The sequence below is a fragment of the Phyllobates terribilis genome, unplaced genomic scaffold (genome assembly GCF_046119375.1).
Source record: "Phyllobates terribilis strain yellow unplaced genomic scaffold, ASM4611937v1 Scaffold_1__5_contigs__length_1240528914, whole genome shotgun sequence".
Classification (NCBI taxonomy): Eukaryota; Metazoa; Chordata; class Amphibia; order Anura; family Dendrobatidae; genus Phyllobates; species Phyllobates terribilis.
Window position 1 is genome coordinate 994,242,651 of NW_027362761.1, and position 13,819 is coordinate 994,256,469.

Consider the following 13,819-nt stretch of genomic DNA (forward strand, 5'->3'; position numbering starts at 1 on the left):
AGTATTTGTGGCGGCTGTGGTGTAATTATACTGAAGATTCATCAGAGAAATCCACCTTCTGCCATTTTTCCAGCATCCATCTGTTTAGCAGGCTGAGGGACTTTGCAAATGCCACACGGTTTTTTATTTGCCTTTTGTTTAGTGCTGGCTTCTGGGCACTGATTCGACCATGGAGGCCATTTCGAGACAGAATCCTACAAACTGTTCTAGTTGACACAGGGACTTGAGATGACCAGGCCTGTTGGAGCTCTGCTGCCGTGGAAGAGGGGCTTGCTTTGGATTTTCTAACCAACAAACGTTCCTCCTGAGCAGTTGTCTTGCGGGGTCTGCCGGACCTGGGCTTGTCAAACACATCTCCAGTCTCTTCAAATCTTTTTTTAATTCTTTGTACTTGACGCTGAGACACATTAAAGGTGCCAGCCACCTCTGCAGTGGATCTGGTCTTCAGCCTCTTGATAATCAAGGCTTTGGTCGCAGGGTGGATTTTTGGCATGTTGTCAGAGCTCAAGTTGCAGTTCAAGTGAAGGTCTGGGGTGCTAGGTTTCTTTTTATACACACCCACTAATTAACTGATCATTTACTGAGCACTGGTAGGATGTAAACTAGGATTGGGCGCATTATATGACCAGGCGACAAAACTTTTGTCTTGCCAAAATCTGACCATTCTGTGTTCATTAAATGATCAATATTTCAGCATTGATGCCAATTTATTTTCTTAACCTAAACCAAATTTGGGAGGGTATCAGCTTTCAAAAGAGTAATTTATAAAACCAATGGATGAATTTAATGTCAGGTTATAAGCTTTTATTTACATAACATGGATAAGCAACATAACTTCTGTCAGGGAGTGTACATTGTGTGCATAATGGTATGGGGTTGTTAAATTCAATCTCCCCCCTATTCAATTGGCAACATTGAAGAGGCGACATGTAATAATTTACATAGTACTTAGGGGCTTTCTCACACATCAACACTACGGAAGAAATGTGTGGTGAACAAAACTAGTAATAACAGCAGATCAGATGCAGGTTACAGAAGAAATGTGACGTGAACAAAACTAGCGATAGCAGCAGATCAAACACAGGTTACAGAAGAAATGTGATGTGAACAAAACTAGCGATAGCAGCAGATCAAACGCAGGTTACAGAAGAAATGTGAGGTGAACAAAACTAGCGATAGCAGCAGATCAAAGGCAGGTTGCAGAAGAAATGTGTGGTTAACAAAACTTGCGATAGCGGCAGATCAGACGCAGGTTACAGAAGAAATGTGTGGTCAACAAAACTAGCGATAGCAGCAGATCAGGCGAGGTTACAGAAGAAATGTGTGGTCAACAAAACTAGCAATAGCAGCAGATTAGACGCAGGTTACAGAAGAAATGTGTGGTGAACAAAACTAGCAATAGCAGCAGATCAGGCGAGGTTACAGAAGAAATGTGTGGTGAACAAAACAAGCAATAGCAGCAGATCAGATGCAGGTTACGGAAGAAATGTGTGGTCAACAAAACTAGTGAGAGCGGCAGATCAGAGGCAGGTTGTTGTTTAATGAGACAAGCCCTTTGATGCTCATGTTCACCTTTGATGAGATTTGGAATGCAATTTACAGTAAATCGCTAAAATATAGTAATTAGCCAAATTCTGCCATTATAGGGAGAGCTGGATTAGGAAAATCAAATGGACATGGCAGCAGATGACCTCTGTAGTCACAGAACAGGGGTGTCATAGAATGGACAGGCAGAAAAACATTTGGAACCCTGACAAAGGGTTACAGTTCTCAAGCACCATAACCCTATGATTTTAAAATAAAGGGAAGGGGGCGGAACACAAATTGGGGCCTGTGCATTTTTGTTGAAACCTATATGAAGGGCAAAATGTTGGGAACCAGGTTTGCTTATTGCCTATTAAATTGTGCTCCTTCAATTTACAATAAACCTTCATGGCTGCCATGCTGCAACCAGTGGTGGTTGTCAGGATCCCCAGTACCCCTGTAGTACTGGCCTGTGTGCATGGGCTATTTCCTATACAATGATTGCAACAAAACTGAAAACTAAGTGAAAACAACAAAAATTGAAAAATAAGATACAGATGTGTTCACTCTTAGTCTTTCTTGAACTGTATAAGGTTATTTAATTTGTCATGAGGCCAATTTAATATGCTCTGACACCATTCAGTGCCACGTTATACATCTCGCAGAGTGTTAGGTGTAAAACAAGTTGAAGAAGGGTCCATCCATATATGAGAGGCAAAATATCACATTTGTAGACTTAGCAAGTGTCAATAACGAGCCAAGCTTTAATCAGACAATGCTGCTTCTGACTTTTATTCATGAAATTATCAACTATAATCATACATTTATTAGAGATCTGCTGGTTAAAGGATTCACCCCATCTAGTCAAGTTATCCTTTATCCATAGCTGATCACCTAATCTCTTCTTGATCTCTGAGGGTCCAATCTCTGGGATTCCCAATGATCCCAAGAACAAAAAATGCCCCGATAGAATGCCGTGAGCATGCCATTGCATCATTCATTGTCTATGGGACTGGCTGAATACAACACTTTGTCTTTGTGGCTAAATTCTTTAGACATCAGTAACTGAACTTCAAGAAGAATATGAGAATGTTTGGAATGCAGCAGGCGCTATCTTGGATATTGACCCAGGTTTGTTAGATTTCCATTGCTAGCCAATTTAGTGATGTCGTAGTAATATGTATGAAATCACTGCAGCAATGTCTAATACAAGACACATGGTAAACATTTGTGATAAATACACTGTGTGCAGAATTATTAGGCAAAAGAATATTTTGATCACTTTGATACTTTTTATGCATGTTGTCCTCCTCCAAGCTGCATAGGCTTGAGAGCCAACTACCAATTAAGTAAATCTGGTGATGTGCATCTCTGTAATGAGGAGGGATGTTGACTTATGACATCAACACCCTATATAAGGTGTGCTTAATTATTAGGCAACTTCCTTTCCTTTGGCAAAATGGGTCAGAAGAGAGATTTGACGGGCTCTGAAAAGTCCAAAATTGTGAGATGTCTTGCAGAGGGATGCAGCAGTCTTGAAATTTCTAAACTTTTGAAGTGTGATCACCGAACAATCAAGCGTTTCATGGCAAATAGCCAACAGGGTCGCAAGAAGCATGTTGGCCAAAAAAGGCGCAAAATAACTGCCCATGAATTGAGGAAAATTGTAATGCCCACGCCCGGACTGACTGGCGTGTGCGTGTATATGTAGTGATTCCACTGGACCGTACCGGAGAGTGAATGTCTGGAGGGGCGTAACTAAGTAGCCACCCGATCCGACTAAGGTCGCACGACGGCATACGACGCCAGTGCACCAAGGAGGGACCGAGCAGAGGGACCAGGTGCTACTCCAGGTCAGACCCCGGACACGGCTGTTGACCCACACCGGGGAATACAGGAACAGGCAGGTTAGACTGGCACAAAGACTGGTGGGTACAGGCAGACACGGCAGGTATGCAGACGGGTGGATGCTGGCAAGCACAACTGGTATGCAAACAGGGAGGTACTGGCAGGTACGGCCGGTATGCAGGCAGGTGGATGTTGGTAAGCACAACTGGTATGCAGGCAGGGAGGTACTGGCAGGTACGACAGGTTGGAGCACAGAGTGGATAGGACCCAGTACAGACTGGGACTCAGGAACAGAACCGCAGATGCGGTGGACACACAGCAGAGTGAGGCCGCCCGGAGCGGTGAGCAAGAGCAGAGCAAGACAAGACCGCCTGAAGCGGTGAGCGAGAGTAGAGCAGGACGAGGCCGCCTGGAGCAGAGAGCAAAGGGTCAGAGCAGAGCGAGACTGCCGGAGCAGCGAGCAAAGGGTCAGAGCAGAGCGAGACTGCCGGAGCAGCGAGCAAAGGGTCAGAGCAGAGCGAGACTGCCGGAGCAGCGAGCAAAGGGTCAGAGTAGAGCGAGACTGCCGGAGCAGCGAGCAAAGGGTCAGAGCAGAGCGAGACTGCCAGAGCAGCGAGCAAAGGGTCAGAGCAGAGCGAGACTGCCGGAGCAGCGAGCAAAGGGTCAGAGCAGAGCGAGACTGCCGGAGCAGCGAGCAAAGGGTCAGAGCAGAGCGAGACCGCCGGAGCAGCGAGCAAAGGGTCAGAGCAGAGCGAGACCGCCGGAGCAGCGAGCAAAGGGTCAGAGCAGAGCGAGACCGCCGGAGCAGCGAGCAAAGGGTCAGAGCAGTGCGAGACCGCCGGAGCAGCGAGCAAAGGGTCAGAGCAGAGCGAGACCGCCGGAGCAGCGAGCAAAGGGTCAGAGCACAGCGAGACCGCCGGAGCAGCGAGCAAATGGTCAGAGCAGAGCGAGACCGCCAGAGCAGCGAGCAAAGGGTCCGAGCAGAGCGAGACTGCCGGAGCAGTGAGCAAAGGGGCAGAGCAGAGCGAGACCGCCTGGAGTGGTGAGCAAAGGCAGAGCAGAGCAAGACCGTCTGGAGTGGTGAGCAAAGGCAGAGCAGGCAAGAACTGCCAGAGCGGTGAGCAAGGCAGAGCAGGCAAGAACCGCCAGAGCAGCGAGCAAGGCAGAGCAGAGGGGACAGGGCTCTGTTCACACAGAACAGACAGGAAGGGAAAGGCAGAACCAGATACCCACAGGGTACTTGCAGTGAAGTAGCGAGTGGACCACAAACTCACAAACGGAAGTACAGTGACAACGATCAGGAGTTAGGTACGAGTTCAGACTCTGCAGAAAAAGGGAAGATATGAGCGTAGAGAGAAACGAGAAACAGGCTGGAAGATAGATAGGGCAGGAATAGACACTGAGAAAAGACACAGACAACAGATCTAGGTATACGGCCCCTAGAGGGCAGAAGGAACAGGCTAAGAGCGTGTTCACACGGGCCTGGAAATACAGCCTCCAGGAAAGGCAGCTGGCTAGAGTACACAGACAGGACTCAGTTCAGACACGGGAACTGATACCGCAAGGCAGGAAACATAGACAGGACCTGGCACATCCGTGACAAGAGGCCAACTGACAAGATGCTCAGGCAAGGATTCCAGGGAGGAGCTGGGTTAAATACCAGGTGACAGACAGCAATAGGCTGAGGACACATTAGGGGTGTGTCTGCAGCAGCTACAAGAAACAGGAAGTTCAGCGGGCGTCGCCCTAAGCAGACAGAGGAGAGCAAAGCAGACCATATGGAAAGAAGCCAAAGTGATAGTCTGGACTGGAAATCAAGTGCGCGCTCTTGCACCGTGGGAGATGGACCACTATGCAAGGACGCCGCCAGGTATGTTACAAAAATCAAGCATGAAGTTGCCAAGATGCCATTCGCCACCAGTTTTGCCATATTTCAGAGCTGCAACATTACTGGAGTATCAAAAAGCACAAGGTGTGTGATACTCAGGGACATGGCCAAGGTAAGGAAGGCTGAAAAATGACCACCTTTGAACAAGAAACATAAGATAAAACGTCAAGAATGGGCCAAGAAATATCTTAAGACTGATTTTTCAAAGGTTTTATGGACTGATGAAATGAGAGTGACTCTTGATGGGCCAGATGGATGGGCCAGAGGCTGGATCAGTAAAGAGCAGAGAGCTCCACTCCAACTCAGACGCCAGCAAGGTGGAGGTGGGGTACTGGTATAGGCTGGTATAATCAAAGATGAACTTGTGGGACCTTTTCGGGTTGAGGATGGAGTGAAGCTCAACTCCCAGACCTACTGCCAGATTCTGGAAGACACCTTCTTCAAGCAGTGGTACAGGAAGAAGTCGGTATCGTTCAAGAAAAACATGATTTTCATGCAGGACAATGCTCCATCACATGCATCCAACTACTCCACAGCGTGGCTGGCCAGTAAAGGTCTAAAAGAAGAAAAAATAATGACATGGCCCCCTTGTTCACCTGATCTGAACCCCATAGAGAAGCTGTGGTCCATCATAAAATGTGAGATCTACAGGGAGGGAAAACAGTACACCTCTGGGAACAGTGTCTGGGAGGCTGTGGTGGCTGCTGCACGCAATGTTCATCAAAAACAGATCAAGCAACTGACAGAATCTATGGATGGAAGGCTGTTGAGTGTCATCATAAAGAAAGGTAGCTATATTGATCACTAATTTTTTTGTTTTTGCATGTCAGAAATGTTCATTTCTAAATTTTGTGCACTGATATTGGTTTACCTGGTGAAAATAAACAAGTGAGATGGGATTATATTTGGTTTTTATTAAGTTGCCTAATAATTCTGCACAGTATTGGTTACCTGCACAAACAGATATCCTCCTAAGATAGCCAAATCTAAAAAAAAAACCACTCCAACTTCCAAATATATTAAGCTTGGATATTTATGAGTTTTTTGGGTTGATTGAGAACATAGTTGTTGATCAAAAATAAAAATAATCCTCTAAAGTACAACTTGCCTAATAATTCTGCACACAGTGTAATATAATAACTAAAGATATAACAAATATATTCAGTACATTGCTTTTTAATAACAGTTTAATGTTGTGTAATTGTATGTTAGATTGTGTTACGTTACCTAGTAAATGGTCCTGCAACATTAATGGATTTCACAAGCTGCTGTACATCTGAACAGTGATGAGATGTCAGTTTCTGTGTTCTGCTTTCACTAACCTTCCTTACCTTCCCAATATGTGTACAGACTTTGTCAATCTCACAATGTTCTTTTGTAATAGTATATTTGAGCAAGGCAGCTAATACTACTAGTAATCAGCCATCAGCCAATAACAGTTTATTATTGTGTAACCTAGCATAATGTACTACCATCCAGCATGCCAGGTTATGGCTCAGCATGCCGGAGGTTGCTTTGATAATTGTTATATTTGGTGCTTCCCTCTGGTCTCTGTATACTTCTTTGCAGTGGTCATGTCCATCTAGATACATAACCACTGCAGCTAATCACTGCCCTCGGCCTGATGCAGAGATTGCTGCAGGGAAGTAAACAAATACTGGTAGGGAATGCTGGAGCGGCTGCGTGGTGCAACCTGGAATTTGTCAGGTAAGTAATGCTTGTTTTGTTATTTTATGTCATTTTCTGCCTTTAGGCAATTTTTTATTGATTTGGGAAAATCCCTCTAAGGATAATATATATGCACTGTATATATATACAGTGGCGACCAAAAGTTTAGCATTTTATTAAAAGTGTGATTACTTCTGCCTGGTTGTTGTGATGCCATTTTCCTGGTGATGAATTGAAAGTCCACAAAATTGTCAACGTCAAGACCTTAATTTTAAGTAAAATGTTTTTGAATATACGTAGGTATGATCATTTAATTAAAGAAAACTGACTGCCAAAAGTTTTACATATACTATTTATTGCTCACAACATAGAGAGTAATTCATTGTTTACAATGCCATAACTTAGTATTTTGTAGCATAACCTCTTTCTTTAATTACTGCAACACACTGACGAGGCATTGAAGCCACAAGGGTATTTAAGACCTCTTGAGGGATCTTGCTCCATTCCATATCTGCAAACAATTCATCTTTATTGCTATGGGTGTGGGCCCCATCTCGTCACCCTAACTCATCCCAAAGGTGCTCTATAGGGTGTAAATCAGGTGATTGGCTTGGCCATTGCAACAGGCAAACATTTTTCTTTGCTAAGCTATTTTTGACTAAATTGGATGTGTGCTTAGGATCATTGTCTTGCTGGAATCTCCATCCCCTGCCTACTTTGGTTTTACCATGTGGCAGCATTACATTCTCCAGTATATCCTTGTACATGGTAGCATGTATATTTCCATAAATTCTATGCGGAGGGCCAATGGAAGATGCAGAAAAGCAGCCCCAAACCATGACATTGCCACCACCATGTTTCACTGTAGGTGTTTTGTACCTTACATCATTACGTTTTCCAGTTGGGCAGTACATATAGCACATGCCATCACTACCAAATAGATTGAACTTGGATTCATCCAACCACAACACCTTAGACCAATCTGTCTCTTTCCATTGGCTATGTTCTTTGGCAAACTCAAGTCGGACCTTCCGGTTCTTTGCAGAGATGAAAATATTCTTGACTGGAACTCGTGCATTCAACCCTACTGCTCTTAGCCGTCGCACCACAGTTTAGCGACGCTCTTTGACTCCATAGTCATCATTCATTTCGTGTGATAACTGTACAGCACTTCTATGGACATCAGATACTGACTTTTTCTTAATAATGTGATCAACTCTGGAGGAAGTTTTACATGGTCGTCCAGTTCTAGGTTTGTCAGCTGTTCCATAACCTTCTCTTTGTTTCTTTAATATACGTGACACTTGACTATGAGATCAGTTGAATTCCATAGCTGCCTTTTTGTCTTTTGCCTGACTTCACTTTCAGAATAATAAGCTTCCTGTCATGTGGTGATAAATTTGGCATTGTCTCTGCCATGTTTCAACCTAAAAACACACACACACAAAAAATTTGGCTACCCGTGACAAAATATAACCCCTGGCAAAAATTATGGAATCACAGGGCTCGGAGGATGTTCATTCAGTTGTTTAATTGTTGTTGAAAAAAAGCAGATCACAGACATGGCACAAAACTAAAGTCATTTCAAATGGCAACTTTAGGGCTTTAAGAAACACTAAAAGAAATCAAGATAAAAAATGTGGTACTCAGTAAGGGTAATTTTTTTCAGACCAAGCAGAGGGAAAAATTATGGAATCACTCAATTCTGAGGAAAAAAATTATGGAATCATGAAAATAAAACACACAAAAGAACACTCCAATACATCACTAGTATTTTGTTGGACCACGTCTGGCTTTAATAACAGCTTGCAGTCTCTGAAGCATGGACTTAATGAGTGACAAACAGTACTCTTCATCAATCTGGCACCAACTTTCTCTGATTGCTGTTGCCAGATCAGCTTTGCAGGTTGTAGCCTTGTCATGGACCATTTTCTTCAACTTCCACCAAAGATTTTCAATTGGATTGAGATCCGGACTATTTGCAGGCCATGACATTGACCTTATGTGTCTTCTTTCAAGAAATGTTTTCACAGTTTTTGCTCTATGGCAGGATGCATTATCATCTTTAAAAATGATGTCATCATCCCCAAACATCCTTTCAATTGTTGGGATAAGAAAACTGTCCAAAATATCAATGTAAAATTGGGCATTTATTGAAGATGTAATGACAGCCATCTCCCCAGGAGATGGTCCAAAGGAAAAAAGTGCGTCTTATGGTCCAAAAAATACGGTACATATAATCAAATGAATACTGTAGTATGGGAACAGGCCCAGTAGCGCAAATAACCGCAAAATCCTGTATGTGCAGTTGTGCTAATAGGACACTATAGGTGTAAGTTTAGTTTATTCCTAAGGGCAGCGCTCCTCATGCCTTTCTCATCAGCAACTGATGCTCATTGTGTATCAATGACTGACGCCCACTGGTGGCTTGGGGAGGTTCAAATGTATCATTGCTCCATACTCATATTCTAGTTGCCAGTATTGAAATCAGACGGGATGTGGGCACAGATGGGGAGGATAGTTTAGATTTATGCAATGTACAGAATGCCAAAGGCAAATTACCAACACTTACCTGCATCATTTACTCCTTCGTCTTCAATAAATATTATACCTTGGGTGTCTATTTAATCTTGTATCTGTAGTCATTATATAGAGTGAAACACTGTATATGTGATCAGCCTCAAAAACCGGATCTTGCACTTGAGCTTTATCAGTGGATACGGGTAGCTCTCAGTACTTTTGTCATTATCATTTATGATGCTTCTTTCTTGTATGAGATTAGTTTTTGTCTTCCATATTTTCCTTTTGACATTCTATGGGATTAGAGATGCATTTGGTTTCAGATCATAATACATTTTGTGTTGATTTATTAAGTAGTGTCATATTATTTCATATGGTGATGTTATTTGTAGGATCATGGGCAGATCGATCACCACTACATGAAGCGGCGAGTCAGGGAAGGCTGCTTGCTCTGAAAACCTTGCTTTCTCAAGTAGGTAAACATTGTTATCCTAATGGCTGTGAGACACTTGTAGATTTCGCACTACCAGCACATGACATTTATTCCAATATTCTTATAATGTATGCCTTGTTTTATTTGTTAACTTTTAAGATGCCATAGTCATTTTATCAATGATGACAAGTAGCTTGGAAGTATTAAAGCAGATAGTGTATCTTCCAGTGAGATCAAACCTGAAAAAATAGTGTCACAGGGTACCCTACTGAGTATTAGATTGTCATAATCACATGTGGGAGCAGCAAACTCACAAAAGTACACAGACTATATATACATACACATTCTTATTCAGACCTATAGACTTAGCATAGACTTGGTCAATACAGGGCCAATGTTCAAGAAATATGTGTCCTTCTCTTATATAGCAACATAAGAACAAAAACACACAAAAGAATGATATATTCATTAAAATCATATATTTTGTCTGGACACCTGCTACACCACTCATGAATGGGACACGTTACACATGACCCATCTAACATGCTACATTTATTTTCATGTGCCACTTGTATGCAAGACCAATATGGAAGTTGTGCCACCTACAGTGGCATGTAAAAGCCTGATCAAAATTACTGTTATTGTCAACAGTTGAGCAAGTTGAAGATGAAGGAGAAGGCTATAAGAAGATAGCAAAGTTCAAGTTGCCCTTTCCTTAGGTCGAAATGGAATTAAGAAATGGCAGTTAACAGGAACAGTGGAGGTCAAGATAAGGTCTGGAAGACCAAGCAAAATTTCAGTGAGAGCTGCTTATAGGACTGCTAGAGAGGCAAATCAGAATCCATGCTTGACTGCAAAAGACCTTCAGAAAGATTTAGTACAATGTAGTACAATGTTCTACTGTTCAGAGACACCTTCACAAATATGGCCTTCATGGAAGAGCCATCAGAAGAAAACCTCTCTTGCATCCTCACCATAAAATTCAGTGCCAGAAGTATGCAAAAGAAGATCTGAACATGCATTTTGCATTTTGGAAACAATTCCTGTGGTCCAATGAGGTTAAAATAGAACTCTTTGGCCACAATGATCAAAAGTATGTGTGGAGAAAAAAGGGCACAGAATTTCAGGAAAAGAACATCTCACCAACCATTAAGCATGGGGATAGATCAATCATGCTTTGGTGTTGTGTTGCAGCCAATGGCACGGGAAACATTTCACGGGTGGAGAGAAGAATGGATTCAATGAAATTTCAACAAATTCTTGATGCAAACATAACACCATCTGTAAAAAAGCTGAAGTTGAAAAGAGAATGGCTTCTACAAATGGATAATGACCCTAAACAAAATATACAACCTCAAAAGGCGTTAGCTGAAGGTTTTACAATGACCCTCACGGTCCCCTGGTCTGAACATCATTGAAAATCTGTGGCTAGACCTCAAAATAGCAATGCATGCAAGATGACCCAGGAATTTCACAGAACTGGAAGAATTTTCCAAGGAAGAATGGATGAAAATCCTTCAAACAAGAATCGAAAGACTCTTATCTGGCTACAAAAAACGTTTACAAGCTGTGATAATTTCAAAGGGGGGTGCTACTAGGTACTAACCATGCAGAGTGCCTAAAATTTTGCATTGGCCCATTTTTCTTTGTAATTTTTAAAATGTAAAGTAAAAAAATTCTGTAATATTAATATGAAAAATTGCAGTAAAGGAAGGTACTTAGCGCATAGATTGGCCAATAAATGTGTGCCCCACAGCTAGCGTCAAGGCGTCCTTCATTGTTGGGTCCCTGTCTTTCAATGTCACCTCTCTTGGGCTGAAATGCAAGCCTACAATTTATAGTTCAGCACTGAACCAGCTAACTACTTAAAATCACCTGAGGCTGATGGGGGAGGGAGTGCACATGCCAAAAAGAGAATTAGAAGCATAGCGAAAAATCGCCAGCACATCCTAACTAATGTGAACAGGAGCCAACAAAGAAAATGTGTTATCTTTAACTTTAGGCCTTTTAGAGATCATTTCATCTTCAACTTACTTAACTGTTAACAATGACAGTAATTTTGACCAGGGGTGCCCAAACTTATATATGCCACTGTACATACCTGACTCGTACACTACTCCTCCATTGCACAGATCAGATGCCACCTACATAAGCCACTCACAAGAACCATGCCACACACCACTGAAACCCTGGATACATGTCACACAAGCACCGCTCACATGCTGTCCTGCCTACCCCACTAGATGCTGGTAAAATTACAGGTAGCCATGCCCAGCTTATAAAAAAAACGTTGAATTGTAAGTTATATCTGCCTACTCCATGTACCCGATTTTACATAAGGCATGATCGGCCAGTGCGGCCATATTGGGTGAAGCTTCAGAATTGGTAACTCAAAAATGTTAGAACATACTGACAAAATTACTATCAGTAGAGAATGGAATGAAACAATAAAGTACCAAGATAACTTTGGATTTAACCTCTTCACTACCCTTGACCACTTAGAATTGTTACTACTAAACACCTCAGAATGTTTGTATGTTCTCCCTGTGTTTGTGGGTTTCCTCCAGGTTCTCCGGTTTCCTCCCACACTCCAAAGACATACTGATAGGGAATGTAGATTGTGAGCGCCAATGGGGAAAGTGACGATAATGTCTGTAAAGCACTGTGGAATTAATGGCGCTACATACAGTGGGGAAAAAAGGATTTAATCAGCCACCAATTGTGCAAGTTCTCCCACTTGAACAGATGAGAGAGGCCTGTAATTAACATCATAGGTAGCTCTCAACTATGAGAGACAAAATAAGAAAACAAATCCTGAAAATCACATTGTCTGATTTGGAAAGAATTTTTTTTCAAATTTTGGTGGAAAATAATTATTTGGTCAATTACAAAAGTTCATCTCAATACTTTGTTATATATCCTTTGTTGGCAATGACAGAGGTCAAACGTTTTTTTTGTAAGTCTTCACAAGGTTGGCACACACTGTTGCTGATATGTTGGCCCATTCCTCCATGCAGATCTCCTCTAGAGCAGTGATGTTCTGGGGCTGTTGCTGGGCAACAAGGACTTTCAACTCCCTCCAAAGGTTTTCTATAGGGTTTAGATTTGGAGACTGGCTAGGCCACTCCAGGACCTTGAAATACTTCTTACGAAGCCACTCTTTCGTTGCCCTGGCGGTGTGCTTGGGATCATTGTCATGCTGAAAGACCCAGCCATGTTTCATCTTCAATGCCCTTGCTGATGGAACGAGGTTTGCACTCAAAATCTCACAATACATGGCCCCATTCATTCTTTCATGTACGCGGATCAGTCGTCCTAGTCCCTTGGCAGGGAAGCAGACCCAAAGCATGATGTTGCCACCCCCATGCTTCACAGTAGGTATGGTGTTCTTTGGATGCAACTCAGCATTCTTTCTCCTCCAAACATGACAAGTTGTGTTTCTACCAAACAGTTCTACTTTGGTTTCATCTGACGATATAACATTCTCCCAACACTCTTCTGGACCATCCAAATGCTCTCTAGCAAACTTCAGATGGGCCCGGACATGTAATGGCTTAAGCAGGGGGACACGTCTAGCACTGCAGGATCTGAGTCCCTGGCGGCGTAGTGTGTTACTGATGGTAGCCTGTGTAACCTTGGTCCCAGCTCTCTGCAGGTCATTCACTAGGTCCCCCCATGTGGTTCTGGGATTTTTGCTCACCATTCTTGAGATCATTTTGACCCCACGGGGTGAGATCTTGTGTGGAGCCTCAGATCGAGGGAGATTATCAGTGGTCTTGTATGTCTTCCATTTTCTAATTATTGCTCCCACAGTTGATTTGATCACACCAAGCTGCTTGCCTATTGCAGATTCAGTCTTCCCAGCCTGGTGCAGGCTACAATTTTGTTTCTGGTGTCCTTCGACAGCTCTTTGGTCTTCACCATAGTGGAGTTTGGAG

The 13,819-nt window shown here is 42.9% G+C and overlaps 1 protein-coding gene across 9 annotated transcripts in view; it reads left to right on the top strand.

The window, feature by feature from the left end:
* The window catches only part of ASB5 (ankyrin repeat and SOCS box containing 5), a 118,306-nt gene that overhangs the window by 90,242 nt on the left and 14,245 nt on the right, over positions 1 to 13,819 (top strand). For 8 of the 9 annotated variants that reach the window (XM_073643636.1, XM_073643658.1, XM_073643647.1 and 5 more), the window contains one exon: positions 9,841 to 9,920. In XM_073643636.1, the coding sequence (XP_073499737.1) occupies positions 9,841 to 9,920 (80 nt within the window). Of the gene's footprint in view, positions 1 to 2,579; positions 2,656 to 9,840; positions 9,921 to 13,819 lie in introns of all 9 variants that reach the window. The other variant, XM_073643610.1, reaches the window with a different exon arrangement.